Below are 13,702 nucleotides of genomic sequence, written 5' to 3' on the forward strand. Positions count from 1 at the left end.
CAAACAGTAAATAAAGCTTAAATTCTAATGATCTTATGACAAAAATATTGCATTCTGATAATCACAGCACAGAAATTAATAACTTCAATATAATGTTTAATAAAGAGAACATCATGATGCTTCCCATCATGATCAAGATTACATAAAACATATGTCTCATTTCATTTCAAAAGACAAATATTTAATAGTGTTCACTTTGACATTTCCTTCCAAAAACATGGCTGAGACATAAAACATGTAGATAAATGAAAAATACATGTCATTTGTTTTCACAATTTAATAAATCAGAATAGCAGGAAAACAAAGAAAGCAGATTTTATGCTGAATAATTTTGCTCTTGTGGCAACTGGTAGATGGAGTCTGAAATTTTTATTGGTTACTTCTACTTTTCCAAAAATATTTTTGGATGGACAGTAAAGCCAAATCTAAGTGGTATACATGCACATACTTGTGTACACATACACACATATGAACACACTATAATAAAAAATTGCATATGTCTTGATTGTCATTTTTCGAGATATAACTGCATCACTATACTTTTAATTTGGGGCTACAAATGAAGAAATGTGTAAGAATTGTGCAAAGCCTACAATTTACACATTTCCCTGACATCAGGGGTTTTCCTGTTCCTTATCCAAGGGAGACCGAACCTGAATGCACTGCAGTTCCTGCTCATCAGCAGAAAGGGGCTGAGAGTTGGGAAACTCCCAGCAACTATTGCAGCCATCTTTACCAGCAGCCAGTGGGGATTATAAATAAAAATTACACAAACCTGAAAGATGCAGGAAAGTGTGTAAAAAGACACAAAAGTGCTCACCAAGAGGATGATGGTTTTGGTGGCTCTGGACTCAGGGGAGGACCTGGGGGAGCTGGTCTTGTGAAGGTGCTGCATTCTCTGCTTGTGCCTGTGCAGGATGAGCACCATGGAGCTGCTGGCCCAGAGCATGAGCCCCACACACAGGACATCAGGAAATGTTACCAATGCTGCATACAGTGACTGTAATCTTTTGTCAGGTTGAACAGCAGAACAGTATTCAAAATCTTTCATGATTGTGATATTATTGTTGCTCCTTTTTCCAGTCATTTGTGAAAAAATCATAATATTTACAAGCAGGTACAGAATCCAGCTCAGGTAAATGGAGAGACCAATGTATTTGGGAGCTTTCACTTTAAGCTCTGAACAGCTGGAATTTTCAGGACTAATATTTATGGCCTGGAAGACACTCAGGAGGCAGGTGCTGCCAATAGACACACCCCTGCCCAACCTGTGAAGATAGAAAAGCAGCTTGCATCCAAAATCACTGAGGAAATCTTTCACTCCAAAAGCTGCCACTGTCTGGGGAACTCCTCTACACAGGAGAGCTAACAAGTTGGCCACAATCAAGTGTTGAAGAATCAAGTCTGTGTGTCTTACCTTGAACCCCATGAGGTGATGGACCAGATAATGGAGGAGAACACAAGAATTACCCAGAGCTCCAACCATAGTCTGTGACAAGAAGATGATACCTACAGCCACATCACTGGTTGCCATCCTGCCAGTTCCAAGCTGTCCCAGCCAGAGGGTCCTGGAGGGGAACAGGAGGACTGGGCTGCACGTTTCCTGTCAACCAAGATCCAGTATTGCCTACACTCTATAGAGTTCCCACTCTGAAAAATTAAGGTTTTATTTTCACTACCAGGTTTTAATGAGGTTCATGACTGTGGGCAGGGTGTGTATAAATCCTTGTTGGGAAGGCAGCACATGGTAATTACTGAATCTTCATGACACTACGCAGGGGCTGGGATGACCAGGAGAATTTGTGCACACACATGTTAAGTCTCTGTCCAGATTCATACTCTGATCTGGCACACAGAGTGGTCTTAATACTGGCTGAGTGTTTACAAAGAGAATAACATGTATCATCAAGCTTCCGCAATGGTAATGAGCAAGATCTTCTATCAATCCAGATCATAATTACTTCCATTTCTCTATATTCCTATTGTCTTGAAAACTAGTGCTATTTTTAAACTTTTCATTGTAAAATATTTCCATTCACTTGGAAATATTTATCCTATGTGCAAGGTCAATTATGAAGGAACATTTAGATATTTTAATACTTGCAGATGCACTGAGGAAACTAGCACTGCAGGAATCTATGCCATGGTGAGTTACTTGCAGGAGGTGGGACTGGTTGCATCAGGACAGCTACCCCATGACTCATGTGGCTGGGTGTTAGGAACACAGCTCAATTGCTTCTATCACAGAAATTTTGCCACATTCTCAGGCCATGTCCTAAGTCTTGGCATATCAAGAAGTAACACATGATTAAAGAGTATAGTGTAGAAAGAAAATATTCACTTCTTCAGAAGATACAAATATGAGCTAATTAAGACCTAAGAAAAAATATTTCAAAAAAGTAAGATTAGTAAATGATATTACAATAGAAGCCATCTATGAAAACTGGTATTTGTGGCCATTTAAAAGTCAAAATACTAGAATTTCTGCATTCATTTGAATGCATATATTTAACTAATTTATTTGGTAGAAAAAATTAGGTATACATATTATTGAACAGATAGTGAAAAGCTTTCCTATGCCCCCTGCACATTCATACCCTGCTCCACTATCAGATTCCTATGCCACATGGTGCATTCACTACAATTAATACATATCTGACATGAAAAATATATATATAAAGCTCTTACAGGTAATACTAGAAACCTGTAATAATGTGTCCACTATTTCCATACATATTCCTTTTCACAATATAGAGAAATGGCCTCATTATTCTTGAATTCTTAGGCTTTCAGGATTGCTACAATTACTCTCTCTGTTGGCTGCACCATGCTGAGTGTCAGAGAAAATGTTCTCCCTGAGCAGTCAACATCAGCTCTCTCTCTGCACAGGACTAACAAGATTCCTGTCAGCTCCTCTACTCCACACACAAAGTCTGGACCTAGAAATCATGAAGATTTAGTGTAGACTTCCTGTGAGGGAAACTGAGCAGCTGAGTGACTTTAAAACAACCTCCTTGTACACCTTGAAAATCACGTTTAATTTTTACTTGGACTAAACCTCAGAAATCCCTGTCAGTAAGAATCACATTGAGTTAAATTAGAACCCTTGGTGGTTTGGCATTTAGGCTAGACCCATTTATCTTTGCTACCTAGAGCCATTCTTCATCAACCGTTTTAATTCTTGTGTGGCTCTGGCTTCTGGAGAGTTCAGCCGAGGGTTCAACCCCTTTTCAGCTGTGATCACTTACCCAGACTCTTGATGGGTCTCTTCTCACAGATGCTGCTCTCACACTCACCCTGAGTCACTCTCCAGGCTCTTCCTCTCTGCCAGGCTGGTGACCTCAGTGCAGAGGCCTCTCTGACCAACATGTGTGCTGCAGGGAGGTGGCCAGCTCCTGAGATATGGGTCTGTGGCTCTGTGACCTCACCTCCCCTGGGACCTGCAATTACCCCTGTGCCAGCAGCAGCAATGGCTGTGCAGGCTGGGGGAGCTGAGGACACTGCTGGAAACTTTCTCCCCAGGTGTCACTTATGAAGAACCATTTTAAACTTTCTTCATAACATGTCTTCAGAGGATATTCTAGTGTTTGGAGAGACTCTTACTTATCCATGATCCTGGGAGACCAACAGGGTGTCACTTGGAGGGGTTGGGAAGTACTGAGGTCTGTCATATGAAGGGCTGGCAGTGAGCTTTGCATGTCTCATATTATTTCTTCCTTCCCTGGGAAGTTTTCTACCCAAATCTAGTTGCTTCCTGTTCTTCATTTCAATGAATGGCACCAGAATGAAGGTATGAGCAGAGAAATGGAAAGAAGGAAAACACATAGGAAGTACATTACACAGGTACAAAAAAAATAGAGAATGTGATGCTACTACTTCACCTTGGAAGTCACCAGAGTCATCTGCACAAGGAGGAGTGAATTCATTGGACTCATTTACATATTGAATATTAAATCATATCATAATTTGTGAGTAAATATGCCCTGCCATTATTGACCTCCACTACTGACAGGGGGGGAGAAACATAATAATATCCATCAAACAGAATGAAATAAAAGGCTCCTTCAACAATGACATCAGCAGGATCAGTTTGACTTGTCTGGGGAATAAGATGGTAGAGCTCCTATGACATGGAGGAGAGAGATTGCAAAAGAGAGGAGGTAGATGCAAAAAAGGCAAAAAACTCATTACCTATCCAGAAATAGCCCATAGACATGTCTAGGTGTGTGCACACCTGGGGTGAGGATCCAAGGAACATAAGGACATAGGGTTAACCAGGTAAGAGAGACATGGGGTGCAAGGTCACACAGGAATGAAGATGCTTCTAGGGAAGGGGACAGAATACAAAATAATGTTGCAGGTTGCTGGATGCAAAGCCTCTGAGGTGTTCACAGCTACACCTGGTGGGAAGTTGTGAACACGGATGGGGGAACAGGGACTGCATTAATTAGCTGTCCAAAACAGGCCCAGAGTGTGACAAAAAAGTTAGTCTATGCAGAGAGAATGGTCCTTGGAGGAGAAAAATTAGACAGAGAACAATTAAGTAGCAGGGAAGGTGGTGGGGAAAGAGCTAAGGGGGCCATGAGGCTAAAAGTGGAAGGAAACACAAATGTAAAAGTGTTCACTTCTAGATTTCAGGACTAATATGAGTCCCCACAACCATGTCACATAACTGAGTGACAGAAAGACACCCGTGAAATAGGGGAAGTATCTTGATTGAGGACCAGGCACTTTGTATGCTGCCAACACAGACAGTTATTTTTTCAGTCATGCAGGGAAATTCTCAGGGAGATATTAAATGAAACACAGGCACACAATTTTACCTTTAAACCAAGCTCTGGGACATCTCCTTATTCTCTCTGCCTCAAGCAAGGATTTCCTTGCATTATCTGGAATTAAGAACTTAAATCAGAAGTAGTTAGCTAAAAGGATGGCCTTATCCAACTAATATCTCCTAATAATTTTTGAAAATCATTAAGGTTAGTTACTCCTTAATTCTTATGTGTAAGTTTTGAGGACAAATTTTATGTCCTTCAATGACATGGCCTAAATACTGAAAAGGAGTCATCTTTTATACCTTTTGAGGTGCAACGCACAAAACCATTGGTGTAAGTGAAGTCTCTAATTGGGTAAAAATTTTTGAAGATACCTCTGGATTAGCATGAGCTAATAATATATCATCCATGAAATGCATCCAGAAAATTATGTCTTAGAGGCGTTATTGCCTGAGCTACAAAATTTTGACATCAAGTTGGACTATTAGGCATTCCCTGAGGCAATACCTTCAAGCAATGTCTTTTAACTGGCTTTTTAAAATTCATTGCTGGGACACTGAAAGCAATGTCAGGATGTAATTTTATAGAAAAGAAACAATCTTTCTGGTCTATTACTATTAAGCTATAATCCAAATGAATAGCTCTGGGGGAAGGAAGTCCAGATTGCAAGGGTCCCATAGGCTGAATTGTATGATTCATTGCCCTTAGATCCTGTAATGACCTCCAAATACCTGATTTTTTTCTTAATAACAAAAATGGGGGTATTCTAAGGGCTAAGCATTGGTTCTATATGACCAGCTTGAAGCTGTTCCTCAACCAAAATATGAATTATATTAGGTTTCTCCCCTCCGAACGGTCACTGAGAAATCCATATTGTGAGCCAAGTGATTTTTTCTGCTGTCTTCTGGGTCAGGGAGACACTCAGGGCCCCTAATAAGAATTTTGGTCTGGAGCATTTACTGATCTCTGTCAAGGAGACTGGTTTGTAAGCAGATATTTGTCCTTTAAATTCCTTTTACTATCCCTAGGAGGAAATCTTTGATTAAATTCCTCAAATGACCTCATAGAATTTGGAGTCATCAATAATAATCCTAATTTGCTTAGTACATCCCTTGCCCATAAGTTTACTGGTAAAAAATCTAACACATATGGCCTAAGAACTCCACTATTTCCATCTTGGTCCTCCCAGCAAAGATATTGGGTGCTCTGAGCAGGCTGTGAAATCTGCCCTATTCCTTCAAAATTGATTGATGCTATATGTAGAGGCCAGTATTTAGGATAGAATTGGCGAAACAATAAGAACCTGTCCGTTCCAGTGTCTATAACCCCTTTGAATCTTTTATAATTAATTTTCAGTTCCAGTAGGGGGCACTCCTGTTTCACTAATTGGTCCAGTACACTCTGTCTGGTGGCCTGGGAGTTGAGGTTTTATTATACAATTGGTGGAATTATATGGTAAAAGAAGCAATTGAGCTATTGTATTCTTAGTAGAAAGCCAGTCTGACTTTACAATAACTGTTATTTCACCTCTGCAATAAGAATCAATAACTCCTGGTGGTACCTGAATTTAAGTTGCTATGACCCAATATTAATCCTAAACTCCCTGCAGACAGAGGCCTATAAACTGGTAGGAATTTGCTGTGGTCCCATTTCAGGCATTAAGTCAATCATGATGTTTGGTTGTACAAGCATTGCCTGGGTGGATCAAGCTGGTAAAGATGGTGCCCTGCCATGGCTGGGAGCAATGATGTCATGCCCTGTGACCTCTCTTTCATTTATTCTATTTTTTTGGCCCAGGGAGGGGCCGACCGGAAGTTTTTTCACTCCTTATTAGGCGAAAGTGAAGGCCAAGATGGAAATGGTCTGACACCATATTGATCATGGCCACATTGTTCCATCTCCTCTCCTGTCACGTGGCCTCTTGCCCTATGATGGCGCTGATGCAGATTGGGAAGAACCCTGGCCTTCTGGCACTGAGACTCGTAGTCTCATGCAAAATGACCATTTCTCCCACAATTAAAACACCGCCCTTGGGATTGGCCTACCTGCTGCTGCAGTTGAAATGCCTGCTTTAAAGTGGCTGCAAGGGTAAAGCCTTGTAATTGAATTGGGCCAATATCCAAGCACAGGCAAATTATTAACACATGTCAAATATATAATACAGACAAAAACTGAACTGAAGGCCACACAGAAGGGTTTGAAAAACACTGTGGTAACATAGGATCTTTTTTTTTTAAATATACTTCATCTGTTCCTCTTTCTCACATCTTGATCTGAACACTCTTCTATGCAGCTCTAGATGTCTAGGGCCTCCTAGGTGACCTGAGGACAGGGAGAAAGAAGCAACAGGGACAAAAATTTCTCTCACAGGAAAAATGTTTGCAGTAGAGGTCAGATCTCTTTTTGCAGGTGGTCACAAGAAAGTTCCTCCTGGATCTGCCTTGTCATGATGTCTCTGTTTGCCATCCCTACCTACAACCTTTCTTTCTCCTCCTTGTTCTTCTGAGTTCCAGTGTGCTGTGTTTACCATATCAACTTGTATGAAGTGGATTTAGTCTTTGCCATGATTGGTGTTGAGTTTGCTTTTCTGCAAAGGAATTTCCCATTCTTTGTTTCCTGGGTGGAGTTCACTGCTGCCTATGCCTCACTCTGCTCTTTCATGGAGTTTTTGAAGGTCTTACCCTTCCTTGTAAAAAATGAATGACTTTCCCACTTGATGTGGTGTGTTGTGAACGTCTTGTGCGTTCGGGTCCCTGGGTAAGGGTCACGAAATCACCGGGACACAGGGGATGCAGAGCCAAGGCAGCAATTGCAACTGCATGCAGAGGTTTATTTGCAAGTTCCTTTTATAATCTTCTTCTAACAAAGCAAGCAATTCTTCAGTAACATTTCATCTACATTGCCCAAATATCATGTCTCAGCAGGTACACAGAGCTAAATTCAGATTGTTCCTGCTCATTTGATAAGTACCCTCCCAAAGTTCTTTGTAGACATTATCTAATCCCCGAATGTACTGTTCCCAGGTCCAGTATGCAAGAAGCTTCTTCCTCTAGGCCAAACCATGTAGAACTTGTGGCTTGCGATAAGGGGAAGAGAACTTTTCTCCTCCTAGCTGAGGTTTGCCTTCAGCTGACCTAAATCACAGCCACAGCTCTTTGCAAAGTGTCAGGCTGAGGGAGCTAAACTCTGCACACTTAAACCCCAACAGTGTGTCCCACAAGGATTTTAATTAGAAGCTTGGTTTCTGGTGTGGCAATGTTAAGAGGTGGTAGGACTTGTATGAGATGACCCCGATACAGGTTGACAAGTCACTGGGTCTTTGTCCATTGAAATAATAAAGGTATTTCTCATGAGACTCTCACTAATTCTCATGAAGCAGTTTATATAAAAGAGAGGCTGGCCGCAGTCTGCTCTCTAGTTTTCAAACTCTCCATGTGATCTCTCACACACACATTCCTCTCATGATGCCCACCACCTCCTTATGATACACCATGGGGTCACACAGGAACTGAGCCAGTGTGGGTGGACATGAAACTGAACTATGATCTCTTTCTGTAAAAAGAGAACCCAATGACTTGGGTTTTGATGTAGAAGAGGACAATAAGCTAATAAAGTGGTCTTTCTGCTATATCCATGTGAGATGCATAGACTGTTCCCTCTAGATCAGGAGATCTCAGTTGCACACACCCTTCTTGATTCTAATTTCAGCTTCCTTAGATCATCTCTGCCTAATTATGATCTACATTCTTATTATGTATTTTGAATAATGAAGCTTTGGGGCATCAATATCACCTACCTGTTATTCTGACATCCACATAGACACACCACACTTGGGACATTCACAATCTGGAAATGAGACAGTGAGACATGCCAGGATATAATATTGGAAAAATGGTCATTAGAGTGGGACAAGTTTAGCATTGTATCACAGAAGGATATTTTGTTTTTAATTTTTTTTCATTTATATATGACATAGGAATGCATTATAATCATGTTATACATATGCAGTGCAAATTTTTCATATCTCTGGTTGTATACCAACAATATTCAAAGTAATTCGTAACTTCATACGCGTACTTTGGATAGTGATGTCTATCACATTCCAACATCATTTCTAACCCCATGCCCCCTATATTTCCCTCCCACCCCTCTGCCCTATCTAGAGTTTGTCAATTCCTCCCATGATCTCTCTCCCTACCCCACTATGAATTGGCCTCATTATATCAGAGAAAACATTCAGTATTTTGGGGGGAGAGGGGGATTGGCTAACTTCACTAAGCATTATCTTTCTAATTCCATCCATTTGCCTGCATATGCCAAGATTTTATTCTCTGTTATTGCTGAGTAATATTCCATTGTGTATATATGCCACATTTTCTTTATCCATTCATCTACTGAAAGGCATCTAGGTTGGTTCCACAGTTTAGCTATTGTGAATTGCTCTGCTATAAACATTGATGTGGCTGTGTCCCTGTAGTATGTTGTTTTTAAATCCTTTGAGTATAGTTCACGGAGATGGGTAAAATGGAGGTTCCATTTCCAGATTTCCAAGGAATCTCCATACTGCTTTCCATATTGGTTGCACCAGTTTGCAGTCCCACCAGCAATGTATGAGTGTACCTGTTTTGCCACATCTTTGTCAACACTTATTGTTGTTTGTCTTCATAAGAGCTGCCATTTGGACTGGACTGAGATGAAATCTTAGAGTAGTCTTATTTTGCATTTCTGTAATTGCTAGCAATGGTGAACTTTTTTATATATTTGGAGATTGATTGTATAGCACCTTCTGAGCATTTTCTGATCAGGGCCTTGGCCCATTTATTGATTGGGATATTTGGGGACTTATGTTTTGGTGTTTAGCTTTATAAATTATTTATATACCCTAGAGTTTACTGCTCTATCTGATGTGTGAAGGGTAAAGATTTGTTCCTAAGATGTAAGATCTCTATTCACCTCAGAGATTGTTTCTTTTGCTGAGAAAGAAACTTTTCAGTTTGAGTCTATCCCATGCCATAATCAAGTGGGTTTCATTGCAGGGATGTAAGTTTGGTTCAAAATGCACAAATTAATAATGTAATCCACTATGTAAATAGACTTAAGGATAAGAATCACATGACCATCTCAATAGAACTGGAAAAGGCATTTGACAATGTCCAGCAACATTTTATGATTAATACAGAGTAACCAGGGAGAGGTAAAAGGAACTTGTGTCAACATTATAAAGGCTAATATGATGAACAACAGGAAACATTATCCTGAACATAGAAAAAATAAAACCATTTTCTCTAGAAAGCTGATCCTAGGTCAGGCCCAGCAACCTGCGGTGTGACAGAGCTGCCCCACGTGCCTGCAGGGTAGGCGGACCTGCGACCCACTAGCAGAACAAGTCCAGCGGCCTGCTGAGGGGAAGAGCCGCCCCCTCCCCTCCCCCGTGCCTGCAAGGTAGGCAGAACTGTGACCACCGACAGATCAAGCCCAGAGGCCTGCTGAGGGGGCAGAGCCGCCCCCTCCCCCTGCACCTGCAAGGTAGGCGGACCTGTGACCCACCAGCAGGTCAGGCCCAGCAACCTGTGGATTGGCAGAGCTGCCCCACGCTCCTGCAGGGTAGGCGGACCTGAGACCTACCAGGAGAACAGGTCCAGCGGGGGAACCCGCGGAGACTGCTTCTTGGAGCCTGCTCCTAGCAGAGCGTGCACCGGGCTCGGAGCGGCCGGGTTCTGGCTCCTGGAGCTGCTTTGGCCCAAGGCTGGGGAACCCGCGGAGACTGATACTTGGAGCCTGCTCCTAGCAGAACATGCACTGAGCTCAGAGCGGCCGGGTTCAGGCTCCTGGAGCTGCTTTGGCCCAGGGTTGGGGATCCCGTGGAAACTGCTTCTCGGTCTGGGTCCTGCTGGGTGCTGTGGGGGTCAGAGGGGCAGAGTGGAGCTGCCGCCTGCACCCAGAACAGGCCAAGCGACCCGCCGGCGTGGTATCACATCACCCAAACTGCAGCTGGGGCCGAAGAGAGCAGCCGCCCACGCCTGTAACAGGACCAGCGACCTGATGGCATGGTAGTCAAGTCACCCCATTTGGAGTAGGGGCCGAGCAGAGCCACCGCCCGAGCCTGCAAGATAGGCAGACCTGCGACCCACCGACAGGACAGGCCCGGTGGCCTGCCAGCATGGTGGACACATCGCACCGATTGGAGTGGGGGCTGAGCGGGGCCGCTTCCTGTGCCCGGAAAAGGCCCAGCGTAACACTGGCGTGGCAGTCAAGTAATCCCATTTGGAGTGGAGGCCGAGCACAGCCGCTGCCCGCATCCGAATCAGGCCCAACAACCTGAGGGCGTGGTAGTCACATCACCACAATTGGAGTGGGGGAAGAGCAGAGCTGCCACCCAAGCCCGCAGGGTGGGCAGACCTGTGACCGACCGGCAGAGCAGAACTAACAGCCTGCCAGCGTGGTAGACAGATCACTCCAATTAGAGGAGGAGCACAGCCACTACCCGCCCTGCAAGAGAGATTTTTCAACTATACAAGAGCAATATAAATAAATAGAGGGAAAATTTCAAAAACACAACAGTTTCACCAAGCAGAAAGAAACGAGAACAGTATGAAAAGACAAGGAAAAAAAGGACCACAAGCAATGCAGGTCAACTCAACTCTAGAAGAGGTAATAGCTACAACAGATGGAATGTCAGATAAAGGATATACATGCTTCAGATGATCTGAAGTCTCAAGGAAGACATTAGACAGCAAAATCAGACAATGAAAGATCATTTTGACAATGAATTACATAAATAAATCCAAGAAGCAAAAGATCAATTACACAGGGAGATAGAGGCAATAAAAAACAAACAAATAGAAATCCTAGAAATGCAGGAAGCAATAAACCAACTTAAAAACTCAACTGAGAATACTACCAGCAGAGTAGAACACTTAGAAGATAGAACATCAGACAATGAAGACAAAGTATTTCAACTTGAAAAGAACATAGACAGCTCAGCAAGACTGTTAAGAAACCATGAGCAGAACATCCAAGAAATATGGGATAATATCAAAAGACCAAACTTAAGAGTCATTGGGATACAGGAAGGTATAGAGGTCCAAACCAAACAATGTATTCAATGAAACAATATGAGAAAACTGCCCAGACTTGAAGAATGAGACAGAATCCCAAATCATAGAAGCCTACAGGACGCCGATGTGCAAAATCATAAGAGATCTACACCTAGATACATTATAATGAAGATGTCCAACATACAGAATAAGGAGAGAATTTTAAAAGCTACAAGAGAAAGGAAGCAGATTACACTTTGGGGTAAACCAATCAGGATAACAGCTGATCTTTCAACACAGACTCTGAAAGCTAGAAGATCCTGGAATAACATATTTCAAACACTGAAAGAAAATGAGTTCCAACCAAGAATCGTGTATCCAGCGAAATTAAGCTTCAGAATGAAAGATGAAATTAAAACCCTCCACGATAAACAAAAGTTAAAAGAATTTGCAGCTAGAAAACCATCTCTTCAAAAAATCCTTGGCAACACATGACAAGAAGAGGAAATGGAAAATAACAATGAAAATCAACAGTGGGAGGTAGGACAGTAAAGGGGGGAAAATAATGAAAGAGGAAAACAAATCAGGTTTAGTAACATTAATAAACAAATATGGCTGGAAGAACAAACCATATCTCAATAATAACCCTAAATGTTAATGGCTTAAACTCACCAATTAAGAGACACAGGCTAGTTGAATGGATTACAAAACAAGACCCAACAATATGCTGCCTACAGGAGACGCATTTGATAGGAAAAGATATACATAGACTGAAGGTGAAAGGTTGGGAAAAATCATATCACTCATATGGACTGCGGAAACAAGCAGAAGTGTCCATACTCATATCAAATAAAATATATTTCAAGCCAAAGTTAATCAAAAGGGATAAAGAGGGACACTACATACTGCTCAAGGGAACCATACACAAACAAGACATAACAATCATAAATATATATGCCCCAAACAATGGTGCAGCTATGTTCATCAAGCAAACTCTTCTCAAGTTCAAGAGTCTAATAGACCACCATACAATAATCATGGGAGACTTCAACACACCTCTCTCACCACTGGACAGATCTTCCAAACAAAAGTTGAATAAGAAAACTATAGAACTCAATAACACAATTAACAACCTAGACTTAATTGACATATATAGAATATACCACCCAACATCAAGCAGTTACACCTTTTACTCAGCAGCACATGGATCCTTCTCAAAAATAGATCATATATTATGTCACAGGGCAACTTTTAGACAATATAAAAGAGTAGAGATAATATCATTAATTTTATCTGATCATAATAGAATGAAACTGAAAATCAATGATAAAAGAAGGAAGGAAAAATCATGCATCACTGGGAGAATGAACAATAGGTTACTGAATGATCAATGGGTTTTAGAAGACATCAAGGAGGAAATTAAAAAATTCTTACAGTTAAATGAAAACACAGGCACAACATATCGACATCTATGGGACACATTGAAAGCAGTTCTAAGAGAAAAATTCATTGCTTGGAGTTCATTCCTTAAAAAAAGAAAAAAAAACAACAAATAAATGATCTCATACTTCATCTCAAGATACTAGAAAAAGAAGAGCAAAACAACAGTAAAATAAGTAGAAGGCAAAAAATAATTAAAATCAGAGCTGAAATTAATGAAATTGAAAGAAAAGAAACAATTGAAAAAATTGACAAAACTAAAAGTTGGTTCTTTGAAAAACTAAATAAAATCAACAGACCCTTAGCCATGCTAATGAAGAGAAGAAGAGAGAGAACTCAAATTACTAGCATACTGGATGAAAACGCAATATCACAACAGACTCTTCAGAAATACAGAAGATAATCAGAAATTATTTTGAATCCTTATACTCCAATAAAATAGAAGATAGT

General features: G+C 41.3%; 1 protein-coding gene across 1 annotated transcript; it reads right to left on the reverse strand.

Moving 5' to 3' along the window:
* Positions 1–589: 589 nt before the first annotated feature.
* Positions 590–1,534, reverse strand: LOC144371111 (vomeronasal type-1 receptor 4-like). The gene has a single exon (XM_078033319.1). The coding sequence runs from the start codon at positions 1,532–1,534 to the stop codon at positions 590–592; it is 945 nt and encodes a 314-aa protein (XP_077889445.1).
* Positions 1,535–13,702: the final 12,168 nt, after the last annotated feature.

This window comes from Ictidomys tridecemlineatus, chromosome 15 (genome assembly GCF_052094955.1).
Source record: "Ictidomys tridecemlineatus isolate mIctTri1 chromosome 15, mIctTri1.hap1, whole genome shotgun sequence".
Taxonomy (NCBI): domain Eukaryota; kingdom Metazoa; phylum Chordata; class Mammalia; order Rodentia; family Sciuridae; genus Ictidomys; species Ictidomys tridecemlineatus.

Excerpts from the sequence above, each read along its gene's own strand:
- LOC144371111 (XM_078033319.1), bottom strand. The coding sequence starts at position 1,534 with ATGGCAACCAGTGATGTGGCTGTAGGTATCATCTTCTTGTCACAGACT.